The 23,021-nt window shown below is 42.1% G+C and overlaps 1 protein-coding gene across 7 annotated transcripts in view; it reads right to left on the reverse strand.

The window, feature by feature from the left end:
- The window catches only part of Gpatch8 (G-patch domain containing 8), a 73,031-nt gene that overhangs the window by 32,471 nt on the left and 17,539 nt on the right, over positions 1–23,021 (reverse strand). For 2 of the 7 annotated variants that reach the window (XM_063251704.1, XM_063251702.1), the window contains exons 2-4: positions 22,152–22,226; positions 14,594–14,611; positions 11,958–12,030 (exon numbers count right to left, since the gene is read on the reverse strand). Coding sequence is in view for 1 of the 7 variants with exons in the window: in XM_063251701.1 (XP_063107771.1) it covers positions 11,958–12,030; positions 22,152–22,226 (148 nt within the window). In the remaining 6 variants the exon portion in view is untranslated. Of the gene's footprint in view, positions 1–11,957; positions 12,031–14,593; positions 14,612–20,698; positions 20,734–22,151; positions 22,233–23,021 lie in introns of those variants that run through there. The other 5 variants (XM_063251703.1, XM_013148155.2, XM_063251701.1 and 2 more) reach the window with 5 other exon arrangements.

Raw genomic sequence — 23,021 nt, forward strand, 5'->3', positions numbered from 1 at the left:
CTACACCACTGAGCTAAATCCTCAGCCTCATGGAATACTGTTTTATCATTAGGTGGGCATGCATCAAGTTATTTGCTATGCTAATTTCATGATCCAAAATTAAGAAGTGAAGCCAGGTTTAATTCAGTTCTAAAGTTTGAAGGATAGAAAATATTTGGGGGACAGTCCTGTGGCGTAACAACTTGACAAACCACACTGAAGGTTGATACAGGAGGACGCTGAGTTCAAGGTCAATCTGGGCTATACAATCTGGGCATAGTGAGACCTATCTCAAAGCTAGTGAGGGTTTTTTTTTTTTTTACTATCCTAGGAGTGCTTTATAGCCCCGAAGACTTCTAACTTCATTTAAATTGTTCTTCCTTTACTTTTCACACTAACTGTCCCTTCCATCTCATTTTATCTTTAATTCTTTTCTATATTTTCTCAGTAGTTCTTAAAAAACCATGGCTACAAAATCTGTATTCTTGTTCTCCATTAAGCCACACTCCCAGGTCAAATCTAAAATTAGTTCACAAACTAGGAATCTGGACGTCAAAAACAGGTCAGGCCTGGTGTTAATTCTGTTAATGTCACATTAAACTTCCTCCAGCATGTATCAATGGAAGTTTCTGGTCCCTAAAGTGTGACATTCCCCTGAGATTTCCTGGGTGGAGGGATAGCCCACCATGCAACTGCTGCTCCTCTCAAGGTGGCCCTCGCCTCCAGGTCTATGCCCGCCTTCTACTCTGCTCCACTTCCTCCCTCAGTGACCAATGCCAGCAGATTCCCTGCATGCCCATCTGGTAGCTTCCTACATTACAGGTTTTGGAATATTTTGTAGAAACAAAAAGATTGGATTTAAAAGCCACATTTATACATATGAAGACAATATAACTGTTCTGTTTTTAAAATACGTATGTATATTTTGACTAGCAAGTTTTGGGGGGGGTCTTTTTGAGACAGAGTCTCTCTATGCAGTTCAGGCTGGGTCTGAGCTTACTTTGTAGTCTAGGCTGGTCTTGAACTTGCAACAGCCCTCCTGCCTCAGCCTCCTAAGCATTGGGATGACAGGTGTGCACCACGATGTCTGGCTGATTAGCAGAATCTCTCTAAATTGCTCAGGCAGGCTCCAGTCTGTGATCATCCTACCAAGCTTGGAATTAGGTGGTAATTTTTAATAAATATTTTTTAAAAAGTGTTTTCCAGCCAGATGTGGTAATGCACACTTGTAATCTCAGTACTCAGGAGGCTGAGGCAGAAGGCTCACTGTGAGTCTGAGGCCAGTGTGGGCTACATAGTGAGTTCAAGACTAGCCTGAGTGAGTGCCTGCTCATATATATGTGTGATATTGTATGATATAGCTCATTCCTGAAGACTTAGTAGACAGCGGGCACATTCTAAAGGGTCTAGAAACACGCAGAATAAAACCATGAAAAGAATGGAGACACATAAATGTGTACTAACATGCATGCAGAGATAATCCCTATCTTCTAGGAAGGTACAGTCTAATGAATAAAAAAGGACAAACAATTGTATAGAAGTAAAGAAATCAAACAGAAGAGTATAAGACAGAAGTCAGAATATTTTCCTAGAGACTATGCCTAAAAACATGGCCAAGGGTTTTCCTGTGGCCTCAAGTTGCTGGTTAATATAAACTTATGCGAAGCCTCTATGCAACCACTACAAACTTCCTAATCTGTGCACTCCATGGAAGACGACATGACAGCAAAGTGTGACTCTTGGACCAGAGGAAGAAGGTATAGGAGGGAGAGCAGTGAGAACAGAAAATTAACCATATGACATGTGATCAGAAACTGCAACGAATGGTTAATTTTTTAAAAATTGGGGCTGGTGGTTTAGCTCAGAAACATAAGCGCCTACCTGGCAAACTCAAGGCCATGAGGTCAATCCCTAGTACCAAAAAAAGAAAAAAAGAATTAAAAAATTGGGCTGGGGATATAGCTCAACAGCACAGCACCTGCCTGGCCAGTGTGAGGATATGAGTTTGATTCCCTGTATCAAAAATAAATAAATACAGTCTTAACAGCCTGCCACTACTTACTCAAACACACTCAGCCATCATCCTTGCTGCGCTCTGCAGCAGCTCTGGCATCCTCTTTCCTGAGTGTCTTTAGTTGTGCTGCCGTGGCTGCCTCCATATCCCGAATCCATTCAAAACATTTCACGGTCATGTTCACCGTGGGAAACAGTCAGAGGTCACATGGCCAGATCTAGTGGCTGGGGTGGACAGGGACCCCGTGATGCTTCTCTGAGCTGCCTTTCCTTTGGATAGTGCTCAGCAGCAGCTGTCACTGTATTTCTGATCACATATCATGAAGACATTCAGAAAAGTGGGCTCCAGAGCTGCTTCCAAAAGGGGCAGGTGTGGTGAATGGGTGTGTGTGTGAAGTAAGGAGAGCATTTTGAGAGGGATTTATGCAATTCTTTTACTGTAACATTTCATATCATTAAGAGATCATGATTTTTGCATGAATTTATTAAGGGAAACACGTCTCTGCTGCACAATGTTAAGTGAAACAGCAGGTTACAAAAAGCACATGCGGCATTTTTAAAAATGCACTAATAGAGCTATTGAGAAGTTATCTAAAATGACCTTCATAACTGTTTTATTTTGTCTTTGGGAGTGAGACATTGGGCACAGTGTTTTTATTTTTGTTGTATCGCTCAGATAACTGGGCAAACTCTAGTAAGAAGAACGTGGACTGCAGTCCCTCAGCTAGATCACTTCTTTTCTCACTAGCAACCACCTCCTCCAAAATCACCCACCTTGATAATGTCCAATCTGCTTTTCTAACTGGTTCTACCTTTTCTAACAAAAGCAAGCACTAGACTGATATAATAAGCCAGGTGTGGCAGCAAATGCCTGTAAGCCTAGTATTCTGGCAGGAGGACTGCAAGTTCAAATCTAGCCCACATGATTTATTTACTAATTTTTTATTTTACTTTTTTAGGTACCAAGAATAGAACTCACAACCTTGTTTGCCAGGCAGACACTTGTGCCACTGAGCTATTTCCTTGGCCCAAGCCCACACAATTTAGCAAGACTGTCTATTCTAAACATTTGCTTGAAAACTGTCATCTCGGGGCTGGGGATTTAGCTCAGCGGCATAAGCGCCTGCCTTGCAAGCAAGCAGTCGTGAGTCCGATCCCCAGTACCGATAAAAAGGAAAAAGACAAAAAAAAAAAAGAAAAGAAAACTCTCATCTCTAATTATTCTGCCAGTGAACTTCACAAGGGTTTCATGTCCTTTGATTTGTCTTTAAATGTGATCTCTCATGAGGATCAAGCTGTCCTCCATAGTCACTGTTCATGACTCCCACCCTCCTTTGGGCTGTCTCCAGTTCTTTTCTGTTTTAGTCCTAAAATCTAGACCTCTTCATACAGCTTGCCATGATTTTATTTGCTATATGAACTTCATCTTCTTGTTGATATTAACTAAATTCTATGCAGAAGGCCAAAGGTAAATCCGGCATGGTGGCCCAGCCAATACTCCTAGCACTCAGAAGGCTGAAGTAGGATGATCAGGCATCGAGTTCAGTCTCTGGCTTCACATCGAGACCCTGTCTCAAAAAAACAAGAGCAGCCATGTGTGGTGGTACACACCTGTAATCCCAGTACTCAAGAGGCTGAGACGGTGAGGATTACTGCAATAGTTACAGGCCAACCTGGAATACACAGCAAGATCCTGTCTCAAAATAAAATAAACAAGAAAGATAGAAACTTAACAGAACCTGTATCTTACTGAATCTGACTATGCATTACTAAAATAGTGCTTCCCTTTGCAAACTGAGGACCCTTAGGCCTATTCAGTTGCAGGGAGCAGAGGCCATGACAGCCTTGCTCATCTCCCTGGGCTAGAACCACTCTGTTCTCGAGGCCTTTCTTACCACCCACACTTGCCTTGTGATTCAAGGGAGACATCTGCCCATTCACCCCCAAATCCACTCTACCTTCTTATCAGCCTTTTCTGAGAAGTGAAAATGTATAAATTCAGAAATCTTGACTTCAAGGTCAGGCTTATACCTGAATGGCAGATTTGGTGGCTACATGTTTTTAAAATTGGTTCACTATAAGTGAATATGCTCAAACCTAGCTCATTAAATGGGATATCTGTGGTGGCACAGATCTGTAATTCCAGCTATTTGGGAAGCTGACACAGGACTCTTAAATTCAAGGCCAACCTGGGAAACTGTCTCGAAAACAAGGAAAGGGGCTGGAGCTATAGCTCAGCAGCACAAACACCTGCCTGGCAAGCACAAGGTCCTAAGTTTGATTCCCAGTATATAGTTAAAAACAAATAAACACGAGGAAGGAGGCCGGGCATAGTGGTGCACACCTGTAATCCCGGCACTTGAGAGGCTGAGGCAGGAGGCCTGCTATGAGTTTGGGGCCAGCCTGGGCTACACAGAATTCAAAACTAGCCTGGACTCAGTAAGATCCTGTCTCAAAAACAAAAAACAAAACAAAATAAAACAACAAAACATGGGGCTGGGGATTTAGCTCAGCGGCATAAGTGCCTGCCTTGCAAGCAGGCAGTCATGAGTTCGATCCCTGGTACCGATAAAAACGAAAAAGACAATAAATACATACATACATACATACATACAAAAACATGAGGGAGGGGGACTGGAAACGAGGAGTGGTAGTGGTCTTATCCAGCAAGTGTGAGACCCCAGCACTGCAAAAATAGGACAATAAAATAATCTATATTCCAGATTAGCATTTGGTCCATAGAATACACTGTTATTTCTTTTTCAAAAGTAAATAAATCTCAAATGAAAAATAACACAAAGGGACAAATCTGCTATGCCAGATATGGTTGCACATGCCTGTTGTCCCCATACCTGGGAGGCTGAGGCAGGAGGACTGCCAAGAGTTCAAGGCCACTAGAACTACATAGAAAGACTCTGTCTTAAAAGACAAAAACAAAATGACAAATTTACTTTATAGAACGACATTACTCAGAAAAATGTGTCTATATTACTATGATAAAAAGGGGAACGACTTTTTCTTAATTGAAGAATGACTTTCAATTAGGAAGTGAATGAGCTGGGGCTACAGCCACTGGAGGAAGTAGCACTCATCTGGCTCTGCGTGTGAGCCCCAGGCCTGTGAGTTGGGAAGGGGAGCTGCTGGGTGCTAGGGCCTTGGTCCTGGCTTCTCAGGAGATAGCAGTCGGAATTCAAGATCAGTCTAGCAATGAGGCAAGATTCCTCAACAGCATACATATAAATATATATAAACAAACCCTTGTAAAAGAAGTTAGAGCTGTAGCTGGGGCAAGAGGCTCTGGGTTTGGTCTAGAGCACCTCCAAATGTATTTATGTAGATAAATAAAAAAAGAAGTTAGTGAAAGTTTTTGGTTTGCCTTTTCTTTTGAGACTGGGTCTTACTTTGTGGCTCAGGCTGGACTTGAACTCATCATGTAGCTCAGCAAGGCCTTGAATTCATGACCATTCTCCTACCTCAACTCCTGAGTGCTGAGATTAAAGATGTGTGTACCACCACCATGTCTGGTGGTTTGTTTTTTCTTTTTAAAGTGCCACGGACTGAACCCATCCAGCATGATAGGCATTCACTCTATCACGGAGCTATATCCTAGCCCAGGGATGGTGAAACTTTTAGAGCCTTGAGTGGTCACACACACCTGGCTACAGCACATGTACCTTAGGTTTGCCACTACTGCCCAGCCCCATGTAAGTGACATTTTAAAGATAAACATTCTAAGGTAACAAGGAAGTCTACATTGTAATACTCCATCCACCCATCCTTGCATGAATTCAAGCCTACTTCTCCTTCAGCCCTACAGTGTGGAGTGCAGCTAATACCTCCTCTCTCTACTCCAGTCACCGCCCACTTCCCAGCTGAAGCCAGGTGGAAAGAGGAACACAGATGCAGAACCAAGGGAACACCCCAGCCTGCCACTCTACATCTTCTGTGAGACAGTCATTTTCTTCTGTTATTGTTGTTTTTGAGACAGGGTCTCGCTATGCAATTCAGGCTGGCCTTGGGCTCACTTTGTAGTTCAGGGTGGTCTTAAACTTGCAACGATCCTTCCCAGCAGCCTCGAGTGTTGGGATTACAGGAGTGTGTCACCATGCTTGGCTTTATTTCCCACTTTCAGGAACAGAATCACTTTATTGCCCAGGCCATCCTTGAACTTGGCATCCACCTGTTGTTGTCTTCCAAGAGCTGGATTATAGGTGTGCATCTGCACAGCTGGTGTTTGCCTTCTCTCTCTGCGTATGTCTCAGAAGATTCCCTATATATATATATATATATTTTTTTTTTTTTGCCTTTTTCCTTTTTATCCGTACTGGGGATCGAACTCACGACTGCCTGCTTGTAAGGCAGGCGCTTATGCCGCTGAGCTAAATCCCCAGCCCCAGATTCCCTATATAGTAGGGGTGCTAAGTTTCTTTCTTTCTTCTAAAGCTGCAGTTTCCCTTTATACCATTTTAGTATTCCATTGTTTCAAATCTATAAAGCCTAGTCATGAAACACATTATTTTATAAGCCATTAAGAAATTAAGCTGCCAGTTCTAACTATAATACATGAACAAGGCATATCTGATTTTAGCTTCACTAAAACATGAAAACTTCTTAGTATCAATGAAACATGCTAGGCTGTTGCTAATCTTTTGTTATGAACAGTAACAATAAAAAATCTCAGTCATTTCGTGTATTACAAGAATAAATGCAGAGTAGCAGACTGAACTGCTGAGTGTGGGATACACACTTGCATCCTGGAAGCAACCTTTGCTGTGTTTCTCCATAATCTGAGGAGGCTGATTTTTTTGTTTGCATTTTCCAGTCCACTAAAACATGGTGCTGGGCTATAGTTTGGTGTGCATAGCTCTCAGTATGAGTGAGCCGAGAGGATTTCCATGTGACCGCCTGGGCTCCAGGCTTTTCCATACACGGTGCTCACATTTTCTCTTCTAGCCAGGTAACAAGTCTCAAGTCTTTTTCATACCCTTAAATACATAAAGGAAATCTGTCCTCTGCCTATATTAAAATATTGCAGGTTTTTCCCTCCATTTTTTTTAACTTTATGATGAAATATAATCAAACTAGCCTTTTCAAAAAGGGCTTGTGACTAGGAATGGTGGCACACATCTGTAATCCTGAGAAGGCTGAGGCAAGAGGGTCACTCAAGGCCAACCTGCACTACTCAGTGAGATCCTGTCTCAAAATACAAAGGTGGGCAGGGGCAAGGGTTTTGCGCAGGTGTAGAACTCTTGCCCATCATGTGCAGACACTGAGTTCCGCCCCAAGCAGGGGACATGGTGGGACAGAAACAACAGGACTTTTCAACTTGTTTCCCAGGTTAAGGTCCAGCTGTCCAAACAATACTAGCAAACTGAGCAGCAGGGCTCTTTTTAGATGCTGTGAAACTTTGAGATTACCAGCAAGCTCAGCATCAGCACAGCAGACACCAGCGTCAGGGTTGTAGAAGCCCTGAAACACACAGCACTCAGGGTTTCGTTCTCTAACACACACAGTGTCTATCTGCGGAAACAGCAGGAAGACAGAAGCTTCAATATCAGTGACTTTGATGATACTCAGGTTTCTGATTATGACCTAAAACTGGATTATCTTAAATTCTGCTAAAATATTTAAAAACATACAATAATGGCAGTGTTAACAATAACCACTTACATAACATATATTTATTTATTTGACTTAAAATACAAAATCTCCACAATGACTCATGTCCTCAGCTCTTTCTATTTTATTTTATTCTTTTATCATAAAAATTCTTTTTTTTTTTTTTTTGGTCTTTTTCATTTTTCTCGGTACCAGGGATCCAACTCACGACCGCCTGCTTGCAAGGCAGGTGCTTATGCTGCTGAGCTAAATCCCCAGCCCCCAAATCCATTCTTTTAATGTGACCTTTATAGCTAATTATGTAGATTCCACCCTTAAGGCTCCTTCCAGCTCTTTTAAAAAATCTTTTATTTTAAGCCAGAAGCTTAGTAAATCACTAAATTGTCCAAGCTGACCTCTGTGACCCTTGTGCCCAGAATGCTAGGATTACAGGGAAGGGCTGCTATGCCTGGCTCCAGTCTTACAAGATAACTTCATCATTCTGACCACTGTGTGAAAAGGCAGGCAGAGATTTTAATCTCTATTTACTCCTGAGGGAAATAATTTGGTGGTGGTTACTTTTCCATTTATTTAAACAGCAAGGCAGCACCTAACTCAACCCTAGATCTTAAGTTTCCAAATGTTAACACACTGCCTTCATGCCAGGTACCATGTACTTTTCCTATAAAGATAAATGAGAGCCCCTCTGCTCAAGGAGCTTGAAGAAACATGTCAATGAGATATTAGGGCTGATAACACCCTTAACTCTGTGTTTGGAAGGAGCAGGCTGAAGTGTAAACCCAGCCCCTGGCCTGAAGAAAACATCAGAGGTCACTGCAGCTAAACCAGTAGTACTAGCTGGTTGTGCGCACACTTGTAATCCTAGGAGGTTGAAGAAGGAAAGATCACAGAGCTGAGACCAGCCTGGGTTACAGAGTGAGTTCAAGGCCAGCCTGATCTACACAGCGACAGCCTGTCTCAAAATAACAGCAAAAAACCAGTGTCAGGCACAGTGGCACAACCTTGTCACTCCAAAACTCAGGAGGCTGAGGCAGGAAGATTGCCATGAATTTGAGGCAATCCTCAAATTCATGAGTCCACTGGGCTACAGAGTGAGTCCAAGGCCAACCTGGATTATGGAATGAGACCCTGTCTCATAACAAGTGCAGGATCAATGGGCTGGAAACTAACCCTGCAGGGCAGGAGTCACCTCTCACCCATTGCACCTGGCACGGCCAGCTCTGGCCAGTTAGCACAACTTTAGCACACTTCATTAACTCAGGAAATACTCGCTGGCTTCTAAACATACTGACTTAGCCTTCTAGATGAGGTGAGATAGGAAACAGTATCAGACCCCATTCATTTTCTCCACTGGCTGAACTTTTGCAGGCTATACAGACAAAGCATCAAACCACTCAGCCTCTACGGCAAAAGAAGTCCATCACTGTTTTTGGGTATAGCTGCTGCCTAAACATATTTAGTAGCAAAATAAAGATTTTGAGCTATACTCCATCCATTACATTTCAGAACTCTCAAAGGGTTGGTTATAAAATACTTCAAAACCGAATCCAGTTCAACTGTCACAAAATACAATCATTTTATTCTTGCTTCTTTCTCATTTAAACAAATCCCTCTGTTTCTACAATAAGCAACTGTACAGTTTCTTATCAACAGGGCTTTCTTTGTGATACTTTCTTGAGATGACTCCTTGCCCACATCTCTTTTATAGGTCTTTTTTCTTTTTTCAACACTAACAATCATTTATTTGCAATATAAGAGTTCTGTAATTCTGGGGATATAGCTCAGCGGCACAGTGTCTGCCTGGTAAGTGCGATGTCCTGAGTTTGATTGCAGGCACCCATTTAAAAAAAAAAAAAAAAAACTCTGTAACTTTTAATATACTTGAGAACAAAAGGCAAATATGAAAATTAAAATATAAAACTCCACAGAGGTCAATTTTAAATCATGCCAACAGAACACTTGGTCCCAGGGCTGACATGCCCTATTCCCCTTGTCCTCCAGTTGACAAGGGGACTGGCACGCTGGTTAGCAAGCCTTATATTTTTTCAAACACAGGCAGAAGAGGCCAGGTTTAAATGTTTGTGAAAGTAATTTCTGTGGATGACTGCATGCTCAATGTATTAGAGTCCTAAACTCATAAAGGAGAGCTGCAAGTTTCTAACAAACAAGTGAATGTAAAGCCCTGCCAGACACGAGCCTAGAAACTGTACACAGTAACCCATGCAGACAGCCTGAGGGGCAGCGTCATCCCCCACAGCAACCAGTCTCACTGGTTGTGACAGCACAGGGCTGCTGCGGCTTCCGCGCTGCCTCGGTTCACCTAAATGCAGCTGCATTCTACATCAAGTTATGCATAGGTTACTGAAAGAACTGTGTGGAAGAAATCAGCCTACCTCCAGCCTACCAGGAAATAGTCATTTACAAAGCTAACTCAGCCTATAGTACTGGAAACAGACTACGGACTGCACTTTTTTAAAAGGATAAAAAAAGTACAATAGCACTTAAGAGAGAGATAAGCCTTCGTCTGACACTGTGAACACATTTAACACTGCTGAACTGCTCACTTCAGGACAGGTGCAAACAGGAGGGCAGGTGGTGCAGCTCAGGGTACAGGCTGTGGGGGTGGACAGAGGACGGGCTTCTGCCTCCAGCAATTAAAGAGAAACATGGAGAGAGACAGAAAGAAAAATGAGATGATAAACATTATGTATGGAAAAAGGCTGGGAGTGTAGCTCAGTGACACCATGTGTGAGACGCTGTGTTCAAACCTCATTACAGCAAACACAAACGCACACGCGCACGCACAAAACAAACCAAAGAAACAATTCAAGTAGACTTCAAACTTCCTTCATGTTTTTATACGAACAAAGTTATGAGTTAGTGATTACTACGTTCCTGGGACCATGGGGATAGAGATACAAAATTCTTCTTTTCAAGAAACTCAAAGTTTAGAGAACCAAAATTTGAATTATTTTTTAAAGAGTTGTTTTAGGTCATATATAGCTGAGTATCTATTTACCACTTCTTTCTTAAATATATGCACACAGAATATACATATAGCTAGATATATGTCTAGATAGACATGCACAGCTATATAGATAGATGGATAGGTAGACAGACCGACAGATACAAGCAAACAAGTGGAGAGAGATGCTTAGATGTCCACTGTCCCTCTGGGTTCTTGCTGAAAGTCTCTGAAGCTCAATGTGAATGACTTAAAGACGCAGTCAGACGGGCTGCAGTGAAAGCCCCCCATCTCACACACCTGAGTAATGAGCAACAAACAACAACATGCTCAGATCCTCACTTAGGAGATCCATTAGACAGACAAACAGACACATACATACATGCACAGACAGACAGACAGAATAGCGTACTGACCCATGTCACCCCAGAAGATAATTTGTGGAACTTAGAAGGCAGAAGTTTCATGACTGAGCCATCCTATTTCACTTCTGTCTTTCTGTTCCTCTCACCACTCTTAAACTGATGAAATATTGCACTCACCCTGAAACCTAGCTTCCAAAGTACAAAGGACCAGTGACCAGCAACCCGCCCACCACCAGCAACTCGAGGTAGACATGGAGCACAGTGACCTGTCACCCTCAAAGCAGTGCCCACACACCACCTCCAACAAGCGCTAACTTTCCAACCTGAGAGCCAAAAGTGGACAGATGCAATTGGTTGTTTTCCAACTAGCAATAACTCAGAAACAGAAATGTTGGGGTTTTTTTTACCCAAATAATTAGTATAGCTACAAGAAAAAAATGTGATAGATACCCGAAGCCGCACATCTTCTAAAGCCTGATCAAACCTCAAGAAATGAGCCCTCTGCTTGGAGCACCTAGCAAATTGCTGTATTCATATTCAACATAAGTTAACTTTCCTCTCCACCACTTCATGAATCTGATCTGAGAGCAAAAGAATTGGGGTAGTAGCCAGCTTCAGACAAACAAAGGTAAAATCCTGCTGCTGGGTCCTTCTCTTCACAACCCTGAAGCCACCGTCCTTGTCACCAGAAGGCACGCCCTGACTGACACTATACATTCCTTTTACTACACCCGCCCATCACGGCCACACACACAGACTCAAATACATGTGGCAGCAGCGGCAGTGCAGTATCTGACCTGCATGTCTAATGAGACAGCAATTACTCCTGCAAATTACTGGCACGTGAGAGGCTATACAGCAACATAAAACAGCTAGAGGAGGAGGCTATTTTAGAAAGGGTAAGATACAGGGAAAACCCAAAGTTTTGTTTTGTTTTTTAAAGACAACAAATTCAGGTACAAGATTTGCATCACCAACATTGTTTCCTTTTTTTGTTTGTAAATTTAAAAACTTACCCTGAAGAGATTTTCCCAATCCCTGGCCCAGCTTCCACCCATGTTTCTGGAGTAAGCGATGTCCAATATTATCCTGACAGACAGAACAGAGAGACAAACCAAAAATATTCCAATAATATATTCTTCCCTTCCTAGGGACACATAACAGGTAATGAGCAAGAGATAAATCTACATATATGCATGCAAAAAAAGGTGCTATACCAAGGTAAATGTGCCCAGTAAGAGGGACGTTAATGTGAAAGGAATGCTGGCCAGTACTGTCCATGGGAAGAGCACAAGGAGAAAGGTCCTTTCTGATGGTGTGCTGGGCAACTTTGGGCCATAACACTTTCAAGGAGCAAAAAGGGGAAGGGAGAAGGGGGAAGAATACATTTATGAAAATTTCAAACTAACATAAAAAAGCATAAATCAAGGTACTTAAACAATTGTATCCACCACCTAGACAGCACCATTTTAAGATTTTTCTTTAAGAAAGAAAATTTACATTGTGTTCAGTTATTTTATGTGTCAGGCTTTCATGATACAAAGTAAGTTAAACTGCCCCACCACTAGAAATGAAAACACAATCAGCAAAATCCAGGCTAGACTTGATTGGTTTTTAACATATAAATATGTAAAATATACTTAACTAGCATGCAGCCAATATTAAACTGAAAAAACAGTGAGGTTAGTAAACCAAGAAATTAAATTAATTAAACAGAAAAAAATGAGCTCAAGCACAGACTGAGTGATGCATTTCAACATGTAGTCTAACAAAACACTAAGATGTTAGAATGGAACAGGCCTGGCAGTAAGTTACAGTCAGAACCGTTAGTGCACAGAGGGAACCAACACACATAATGTCTCATCTTCCCAGCCCAACCAGAACAGCTGCTTCACTGGGAGTTGTGGAGAAGACACCAGAAACAATTACATGTCAGCCTGCCTACAAAGGGTCCAGAGGTCAGAAACTTTTATAGTCCTCTTGTCAAATTTCTTTGCTTTTTATTTTGGATTCTGTTTTTGTATTATGAGGTACCAAGGAAAAACCTAAATAACCATTAATTGTCAGGGGAAAAAATGATGCCACTTATCAGAAAAAATTAAAAATCAAAAGCACAGAGCTGGGGTATAGCTCAGTGGTAGAGCACTTGCCTACCATGTGTGAAGCCCTGGGTTCAACTCCCACACGGGGGGAAAAAGTACACACACACAAAAAGTGTTCAGTATGTACATAATGTATAGTATCACTATTTGAACTCTCATATTACAGAAAATCAACTTATAAAGATACAAAACCTGGGCTGGGGATTTAGTTCAGTGGCATAAGTGCCTGCCTGGCAAGCATAAAGTCATGAGTTTGATCCCTAGTACAAAAATTAAATAAATAAAAATATTATTTTACTGCTCACTTCGTACCAGAGTTAGACAAGTAAATCCCCTACTCCCATCCTGTGGGTTTGGTTTGGTTTGGTTTTTGAGACAGGGTCTCACTATGCAGTTAAGGCTGGACTTGCACTCACTATGTACTCTAGGCTGGCCTTGAACTTTCAGCAAACCTCCTGCCTCAGCCTCCAAGTGCTGGGATTACAGGCCTGCACTACCATCCCCAGTTTGTTTTGTTTTCAAAGGGACAATTAAGTTTATGCCAGCATGCAAACTATAAAACTGGGCTGAGTGGTTGATTATTTCATTGAAGAACAAGGGAGATTAGGATACCTTATTCAAAAACAAAAAATGGAGGCAAACTATAATGAAAAATGTATTCTAAAACAAAAGATACTATGGTGCGAGATACACATGACATGTATAATTATGGTGCACAAAAGGCACTATAAATATTACTTTTGCTAAGAATTCAAAGAATCAGAAAATAGGGGCTGGGGATTTAGCTCAGCGGCATAAGCACCTGCCTTGCAAGCAGGCGGTCGTGAGTTCGATCCCTGGTACCGACAAAAAGGAAAAAGACAAAAAAAAAAAAAAAAAAAAGAATCAGAAAATATCAGAGCATGTATAAGCCCATGTGATGATTTTCACATTATTAGAGATCACAGAAGTTTAACACTACACTGCAGTTGCTTTTCTTCTCCCTTGTATTTCCAGGAAAAAGCATACACAGCCAGTACTGAGCCAGTCTAATGAATAACTACTACTCTTTTTAAAAATTTGAATCTGAGGATGTAGCTAAGTAGTAGTGTTTCTAACATTCATTCATGATGTCCTGGGTCCCATTCCTAGCACCACAAAAAAATAAAAATGAAAAGTCTCAATATATAAGCAATTTTTGTAGCAAAAACAGAAAGGTAAAGAGGCCTTTATTCTCCTATCATGAGGACAAACTTACCTGATATAAAGTCCTTACTATACATAATTTCTACAACTGAAACTCTAAGTAGCTGATTCCAGTACTTTTAAACTACTACTAGACTAAAGCTGTAACTACATTTGACACTAAGTCTTAGGTATTAAACAGGTATTGTATTGTATTTTTGTTATGGTTGTTGATCATTAAAACAATGCGCCCCTTCTGGCTAGGTGGAGATGAGACATTATGCTGACCGTGTTAAATCATGAATGCACTAAAATAAACAGACAGATGAAGCAGTATGCTATTTCCAAAAGCAGTGCAAGTGGAGTGAAAGCATTTCCATACGAACCTGGCTTTAAAAACTGGGCTGTCAAAAGAACAGTTAAATGTAACACAAAGTAAGAAACTGTCCAATCACTAGTGGTCTCTTTTTTTTTTTTTTTGTCTTGTTTTCAATTCACTGCTTGCAAGTAAGGTATTCATTAAAGGAGAGTGAAAGCATAAGTAAATTCACAAGAGTCAAGAGCAGCTGAGTCAAGAGCAGCGTGTGTGACTGACAACAGTGGAGAGAGGCAGATGTTACAGGAAGGGGAAGGAAACCCAGGGTCATACACATCAGCATGCCTTGCAGACCCACTCAAGAGGATGGCTGTCACCTTTGTAAGAGAAAAGCTCCCACACACAGTGGCATGGCTTCCTCCTCTGAACTTAGGTTCACACTTTCTCTGCTTTCCCAAGGGAGGAGAGAGGATAAACCTCCGCAGGCTGCTACACCTTAGCCTGCACCAGGATCCTGCTGACCAGGCTAGGTGAGCAGCAATCAGAAACACAGGACTTTCCCTCCATCTTGACCACCTGGTGGGAAGTGCAGCCCTGTGCCTCTGCAGAAAGGCTGGTGCTTCACATGGGCCCTTCCCCAAGACGCAGGCTCTGTGGGTGTGTGTCACGGCCCAGGGAATGGGCTGAAGAGTGTGCGCACATCAAAACACCTAGCACAGCACAGAACACAGCCCATTGCTCTGCCTGAAATGATCCCCAAACTCACACTGTCAAAAAACAAGGGAATAAAGCACCAGCTGGCAGGAAATGAGTAATTGATGCCCTCTGCCCAAGGGCTGTGATCTTGAGGATGACTCCCAGGGATGCCATCTGTAACAGCAAGTTGGCATAAAGGAACGCACAGTTCCAACAGGAAATCTAGATGGACAGGGGCCATGAGTAGTAACTTGACTTCTAAACTACTATTAAGAGGCGGGAAAAAATTAAAACTAACAGTCACTGGAAGAACAACAAAAATCAGTAAGGTGTAACAGTTCACAACTATAGTCCCAGCTATGAAAGGCTGAGGCAGGCGGATCCCTACAGTCAGCAGTTCAAGACCAGGATGGGCAAGAAGATCCCATTTCAAACAAACAAAAATGTGACTAAAAAAAAAGAAAATCATTTGTCTTAAAATTAATTGTGTAATTAGGAGTTTAATTATATTTCATAAAACCAAATAGATAAAACCACTAGATAAAGTGTTGTGCAGTATGTGTGTGTGTGTGTGTGTGTGTGTGTGTGTGTGTGCGCGCGCATGCGCATGCCTGTATGGGTGAGAAAGACTAGGGATTGAACCCAGGGTCTTTGCACTAAGCCACAGTTGCAGTCCCTCACCTTTTACTTTTTATTTTGAGACAGTCTTACTAAGTCTTTTTTTTTTTTTTTTTTTTTTTGTCTTTATCGGTACCAGGGATCGAACTCATGACCGCACACTTGCAAGGAAGGCGCTTATGCCGCTGAGCTAAACCCCCAGCCCCCAGTTTTACTAAGTCTTACTAAGACAGTCTTACTAAATTGTCCAGGCTGGGCTTGAAATTGTTTTTTTCTGCCTCGGCCTCCCAGGGTTGCTAGAACCACAAGCAGGCACCATCATGTATGGCTTTTTGCAGGGAGGGGTTAAAAATAGGTTTGCAACTAACAAAAATGCAGGGCAGTGTTGGGCTGTTTACTTGAATATCCCTTTGAACTAATTTCTTTTTTTTTTCTTTTTTTTTCCTTTGGACTAATTTCTAAGGTGAAGACATATGCTTGGGGCAGTGAGCAAAGGCTAAGTCCTGTGCGACTCCCTGCTCTCCTGAAGACTCAAAACAGAGGCTCTGGGCGGGGCCACTGGCTGGAAAGGAAGTTCTAACAGGGATCAAATCATCAAGTTGTGCTGAAAACTTCCATTTTCTCTACCAGCCTTAAAATTTAGAAACAGAAGCAAAAGGCCAGCCTACACCTTAGCCTGCACCAGGATCCTGCTGACCAGGCTAGGTGAGCAACAACCAGAAACACAGGACTTTCCCTCCATCCTGACCACCTGGTGGTGCCCTGTGCCTCTGCAGAAAGGCTGGTGCTTCACATGGGCCCTTCCCCAAGATGCAGGCTCTGCGGGTGGCTGGCCTTTTGCTTCTGTTTCTAAACTTCAATGAACAATGAAAACACTGCATATCCAACCTCTGCTCCTCTCTGCTTATGTGAGAGGGAGAGAACTTTCAAATGGGAAGATCTTTGAAAGCAAGAAATAGGCATCATGAACAACTTCCCATATACTGAGAACAACACTAGCAAGCAAAACCTCTGGCAACTAACTATTTCAGTCACTCCTTGATATCTTAGTAAAATTTTTTTTTTGTCTTTTTCCTTTTTATTGGTACCGGGGATCGAACCCCACGACTGCCTGCTTTCAAGGCAGGCGCTTATGCGGCTGAGCTAAACCCCCAGCCCCACCCCTTGATATCTTTATTTATGAATTAAATATCAAGGAGAAAGCCTTCCCAGGAACCTCTGTTCCACTTGCTGATCCTCGGTAGCAAGAGGCATTTTGGCAACTACACCAACATTGTGTATGATAGGAGCCTGCCAAACCACACGCAAAGTTACTCTATTATACAGAGTTAACTCCAAAATTTTACACTTCTGTCTCAAGGAAAAACTACTACAAGTATGTCAGTGACTAGATGAGCATTAGTAACATACTGGATTTTCTTTTAGTTGACAGCCACATTTCGTTTACACAATTAAGCCCATTTTTAACAGTGACAAAATGTCTCTTGAGTGGATCGTAAGCTTTGCTGATTGTGTATTAAAGACTCTGTAAGCAAGAACCAAATGCTACTATGTGAACTCATGCAAATGACAAGTTGTAAAAACTCCCAAAACAGAAAATCTATAGCATACTACAGATGGCACAACGCAGACCAGAGGGAAAAGCCAGTGATGCTACACCATTCAGCTCTAAGAAGCACGCTATTTGTAGTGCAGTCCACATAAGGTCACTGCGAAATGTCAAATCAGCATCTCAAGAGTTACATTTGAAACTAATGGAGTCCACAGATCTGAAAGGATATGTAATATGACAAAAGTCCAACTATGCTTCTGTCCCTAAGTGAGCAACTGAATACAAGCACCTAGAAGTTGAAAGCTTACACTGATTTTTTAAATTTACCAATTGACCCAACAATGAAGCCAGGGTTTAGAGTGACAGCCATCTGATGACAACTGTGCCTGGATGTGTGCCAGTGACAGCACACTCTGGGTCAGCTGGAGGTGCTGCCCTCTGTGCACCTGACATCACTCCCACATCTGACACTCATCTTCATGCTGGGACAGGGTCGTAAGGACCACATACACTGCCAACATACCACAACGCAACCCTAGACTGCACTGTGGCTTAGGGGAAGTTTTGTCTTCTAACATCTTACCTTTGAGTATGTGGTCAAAAACTACAATAGCCAGGACCTACAAGTCTCATAAAACAACCATGACTTTCAAATTACAAGTTTAGAAAAGTGTGCTTTTTTTTGGTTTGTTTTGTTTTTAAGGGTAAAATGTGGGCCAACACAGTGATGTGCGCTTGGCATCCCAGCTACACTAGAGGCTGAACCACGAGGATCACAGGATCAGGGCCAGCCTGGGCAACCTAGCAAAATCCTGCCTCAAAACCAGAGGCTGGGGTTGCAGCTCAGTGGTAGTATGCTTGCTATCATGTGCAAAGCCTTGGGTTCGATCTCTAGCACCACATTTTATAATAAATAAATATATATATAAATATATATATGCCTGAGTTCAGGTACATGGCCAAGAAGGCTGATGATGTAGAAGTTGATGGGCCTGGGGGCTGGGGATTTAGCTCAGTGGCATAAGTGCCTGCCTTGCGAGCAGGCAGTCGTGAGTTTGATCCCTGGTACCAATAAAAAGGAAAAAGACAAAAAAAAAAAAAAAAAAAAAAAAAAAAAAAGAAGTTGATGGGCCTGAGGCTAGCCTAGGCAAGGGTAGGGGGCCACAGCTCAGTGGCAGACCACTTGCCTACCATGTACACGCCTGGGGGCAGACTCTAATATTAAGGAGGGTGAGGGCTTCAGTGGCAAAGCCCCCTGAGCTTAATCTTCAACAGTGACCAAGAAAGTTACTACTCTATACTTTCACTTCAATGCAGGTAATCAAGTGGACAGGCAATTCTTTCTTAATTTTCTTAGGTGCTTTATTCTTGACCAGAAATTTCACTGAAGGATATTTGGACGGCTGACATAAAAAAACAAAAATAAAACTTTATACCGATTTGTGTGTATGTGTGTGTTTTTGAGAAAGAGTCTCATTATGTAGTTCAGGCTGGCCTTGAGCTCACTTTGTATCCCAGGCTAGTCTTGTACTCACAACAATCCTCCTGCCTCACCCTCCCTGAGTGCTGGGACTACAGGCATGTGCCACCACACCTGGCTAACACCAAATAAGATTAAATACAAACATTGGATTTTGATATGCTGCCAATATTTGCCCACTGAACTACCTGTTGTTGTCTCACTAAAAATCGAGGCTTCCTTCAGAAGTTAGGTAGAAGCACAGTGCACTGCTGCATCATTTAGTCTCCCACTGTGCTGGTGTGCATCAAACATACCCTATCACGACACAGAAGGCCTGAGCCCTATACTCACAAGAATCCTCACATAGGCACTCCTGTTAGCACAAACCTCTGCAGACCCCCATGGCTACCAGCTGCTGCAGATTACCTTGGCAAAAACAAAAAACAAAAAACAAAGCACAGTCTACCTACTGTGCTTCGACTTTTAGCTCCTGAAATGATCTGTAGACTCCCAAAGCTATGTATTTCCAGCCACTTTTGAGTTGCATGCTGTAGCAAAACAGTCAGCACCTCTCAGTAGATATTGCTGCAGAGAAAGATCTTAATTCAGCAGGGCTCTTTCTATATGAAAAGCAACCCACTTCCCTAACCCGGGCAGCCTGCAGAGCCAGCCAGCCGGCCAGAGTCAGCCAGCTCCTGTTCACCGGGCACTCCCTGGGGGACGGGGGCTGTTTTTTCTTGAGTGGAGGTCAAGAAATAACTCTTTTAAAAAATGCCAATCATTGTAGAAGTTTCTTTTAAAACTTTAAATTTCATTCCCAAATGATCAGGTAGCAGAAACAAGACCCTGCGCTATCTTGTGAGTCCTACATCTATCTAACACAATGTAGGCCATGAACCTCTACCACTGGCCCACACCTAAGCTACCACATCACAGAGGGCCATACATTTGTGTGTTTCAGCAGTAATTTGATTACAATTAACATGTCACACATCTGTGAACATGTTTATTAAAAAACTAAATATCTAATCTGAGTATTATACCATCCGCTATCTTAAACTGAGAAGACAGCAGTGCTTAATATGCAACCGGCCCAAAGAGACTGCTCAACTAGACTGTCTTCTGACGATGTACCGCCTAAAACACAAAACAGAGAAAGTGCTGGACAACAGGGGTAAAGATAGCATTAGCCTCACAGAAAGGAATTTTGGAAAAAACTTAATGTGCTCCTAGAAGGCAGCTTAAAAAATATTAAATATCACCTACTGCCTTTTAAAAACCTTGTTGAATATAGTAGTAGTAATATATTGCAAACCCAGACTAATTAAACTTCCTGCTGCCATCTGGGCAAAGCACTCACAGAGCTATAGCGCATGTAAGAACAGTGAACAACCACAAGTCTCTCAGGAGAGGGCTCTGGGGCCCTGCTGCTGGCTGGCTGTTCCTCAACTTTGATCCAAAGAAACAAAATTAAATAAAATGTAATTATTTTCATGTACAGGATACTGGTTTTAGCTACCAACTTCACTGTAAAGATCTGCCTCGTAATGATCCCTCAGAGGATAAGGGCAAAGTTCAGACCTGAGTGAGTCAGCTGGGTGGGTGGGCCTGGCCTTTCTTCTGCCCCAACCGTGCTTCTCCCTCTGCAGCATTATGCTTCTCCCTCTGCAGCATTATCGCATGCGTCATTATTAGGGCCATGCCTGAGTCTAGCATCATGCCAGCACATTGACAGAAGGTACTATATGCAGTGTTCACTGGACCAGAAGGACAGAAACAAGAAGGGGAGGTGGGGAGAAAAGAAACCCTAGAAGAAATTTGAAAAAGGCAGACCGTGCAATACAAACCAGATCATGGCTGCTTAGCTAATATGGGCCAACTGCTGTGGAAGAAAAATGTCGAACACCCCAAGTTGTGTAAATTTCTGTAAACATCTAAACATACACACAAACACACATAACACCAACCTAATTAGGAACATAAATATATGCTGAGCCTTTATTATGTCTAAGTTTAAAAATAAAACTAAAAGTTCAAATCTAACTTGCCTCATTACTGTCCTTCAGGAAAGATGCTGTATTTCTTAAAGGGAAAGACGGACTTGTTTTGACTAAGATTTCCTCTGAGTTTTATTCCCCATTTGAGTTTTACCCACAACTCAATGAAACCCTTATTAAGTAGGGTACACTTAAACACAAATATTAAATACTGATGGTGACAAGTGTAGACATTTTAACAAAGAGCTATGTTAATTAAAAACAATAGGTTTTAGAGGGGCCAGGGATATAGCTCAGTGGCACAGTGCCTGGCTGGCAAGCGCAAGCTCCTGAGTTCAATTCCCAGTACCAAAAACAAACAAACAGGTTTTCAGAATAAAAATAATATTCAAAAATTTAAAAGTTCATAAAATTAAGAGGCAGGAAAAATAAATTTCCTTGTTTTGTTGCTTGCTATCATTAACAACTCTAACTAACCAGTGTAAAGAAAGAAATAGCCAGGCATGGCAGCATACACCTGTACTCAGCCCTCTCTGAGCCTGATGCAGGAGGACTTCACACTAGAGTCCAGCCTGAGCAACTTAGTAATTTAACAAAACCCAGCCTCAAAAAAAAAAAAGGCTGAGGGAGTAACTCAGTGCAAAGGTCTTGAGGTTCAATTTCCAGTATTAGAAAATCAACTTGTGACAAAAGTCCCAAACATTTTTCAAGCTACTGCAACCAAGTTTAACAAGGTTTGGTGAAAAAAAAAAAAAAAAAATCATCACTGCAGTGCTCAACTGTTATTAACAGATACTTCACATGACCATGTTGCCTAGGAAAGATATTAAAAGGCCAAAACACATATCCTCCTTTATTTAATTCATAAAAATATGAAGCTTTTTTTTTTTTTTTTAATTTTTGAGACAGGGTCTCGTTATGCAGTTCAGGCTGGCCTTGAGCTCACTTTGTAGCCCAAGCTTGTTTCAAATCTGCAGTAATCCTCCTGCTCCAGCCTCCCAAGTGCTATCTGAGCTACCACGCCTGGCAAAAACACTAAATTTTAACTGCTATCTTTATCAGAATATCAGTATGGGCCAAAATATTTTTCATCAAAACCCTAGTTTACTTCTGTTTGGGGCTTATTTCCCCATGTATTAAACACTAGGTTCTACCCTGCATGCTAACTGAGGACTGCATGTCACACCGTGAGAACAGCCCTGAGCTGCGCTTTCAGTTGGTGACAGCTGATCCCACTCACATTAGGGGCACGAAAGCACTCCCTGCCTGACCGCCACAGCCCTCAGGTGCCTCGGGAGCTTACCGATTCTATAGGCTTGTCGAGAGATGCTTGCTCAATTTCCAGGTGTCCTTCTTCATACTGATCGAAGTGATTACCCTGAAAAAGGAAAGCTCCAGTTATTGTTCATAAGGAGTAGGTGTTATCAACAGCTTAAACTAGTAGAAGGGTTATTTTTAACTTTATAGTCCTTTCCAGCAGAGCCAAAATCACACCAATTCAGACAAAACAAATGTAGCCAGACATAGTGTTGCACACTTCATATTCTAGTCAGCTGGGAAGCTGAGGCAGGAAAATGGAAAGTTTGAGCCCAGGTTGGGCAACTTAGCAGCTTAACAAGATCCTGTCTCAAAATGTAACATAAAAAAGAAGGGCTGGGGATTTAGCTCAGTGGCATAAGCAACTGCCTGGCAAGCACAAGGTTGTGAGTTCCATCCCTGGTATAAAATAAAATAAAATATTAAAAAAATTAATAAGAGCTGGGAATGAAGCTCAGTGACAGGCCCCGAGTTCAATTCCCAGCACTGTATCTTTGAAATAAATCAAAGTGAAAATAAGGAAGCAGAGTCGAACTCAGCAGTGTAGTACTTGCCCTCCTTTCCCTCACCGTGGGGGTGGGGGTGGGGGTGGGGGTGGGGGAGGGGGAGGGGGTGGGGGTGGGTGGTAAAAATTATAAGCTTCCTAAGCTAAAAATTTGAACCCTTTCCTGACAAGCACTGAAATTATTAATTAAAACACTGTCAACCATTTGGGATATCAACTTTTTCTCAAACAACACTAGGGGAAAATCTTAACAAAGAACCCCAGGATGGAATATACATCTGTTAACACTAGCTACTCAGGAGACTGACACAGGAGGATCTCAAGTTTCAAGGCAACCAGGGAAACTTCACA

This window comes from Cavia porcellus, unplaced genomic scaffold (genome assembly GCF_034190915.1).
Source record: "Cavia porcellus strain 051 isolate PalLab524CR breed Dunkin Hartley unplaced genomic scaffold, mCavPor4.1 scaffold_6, whole genome shotgun sequence".
NCBI classification, from domain to species: domain Eukaryota; kingdom Metazoa; phylum Chordata; class Mammalia; order Rodentia; family Caviidae; genus Cavia; species Cavia porcellus.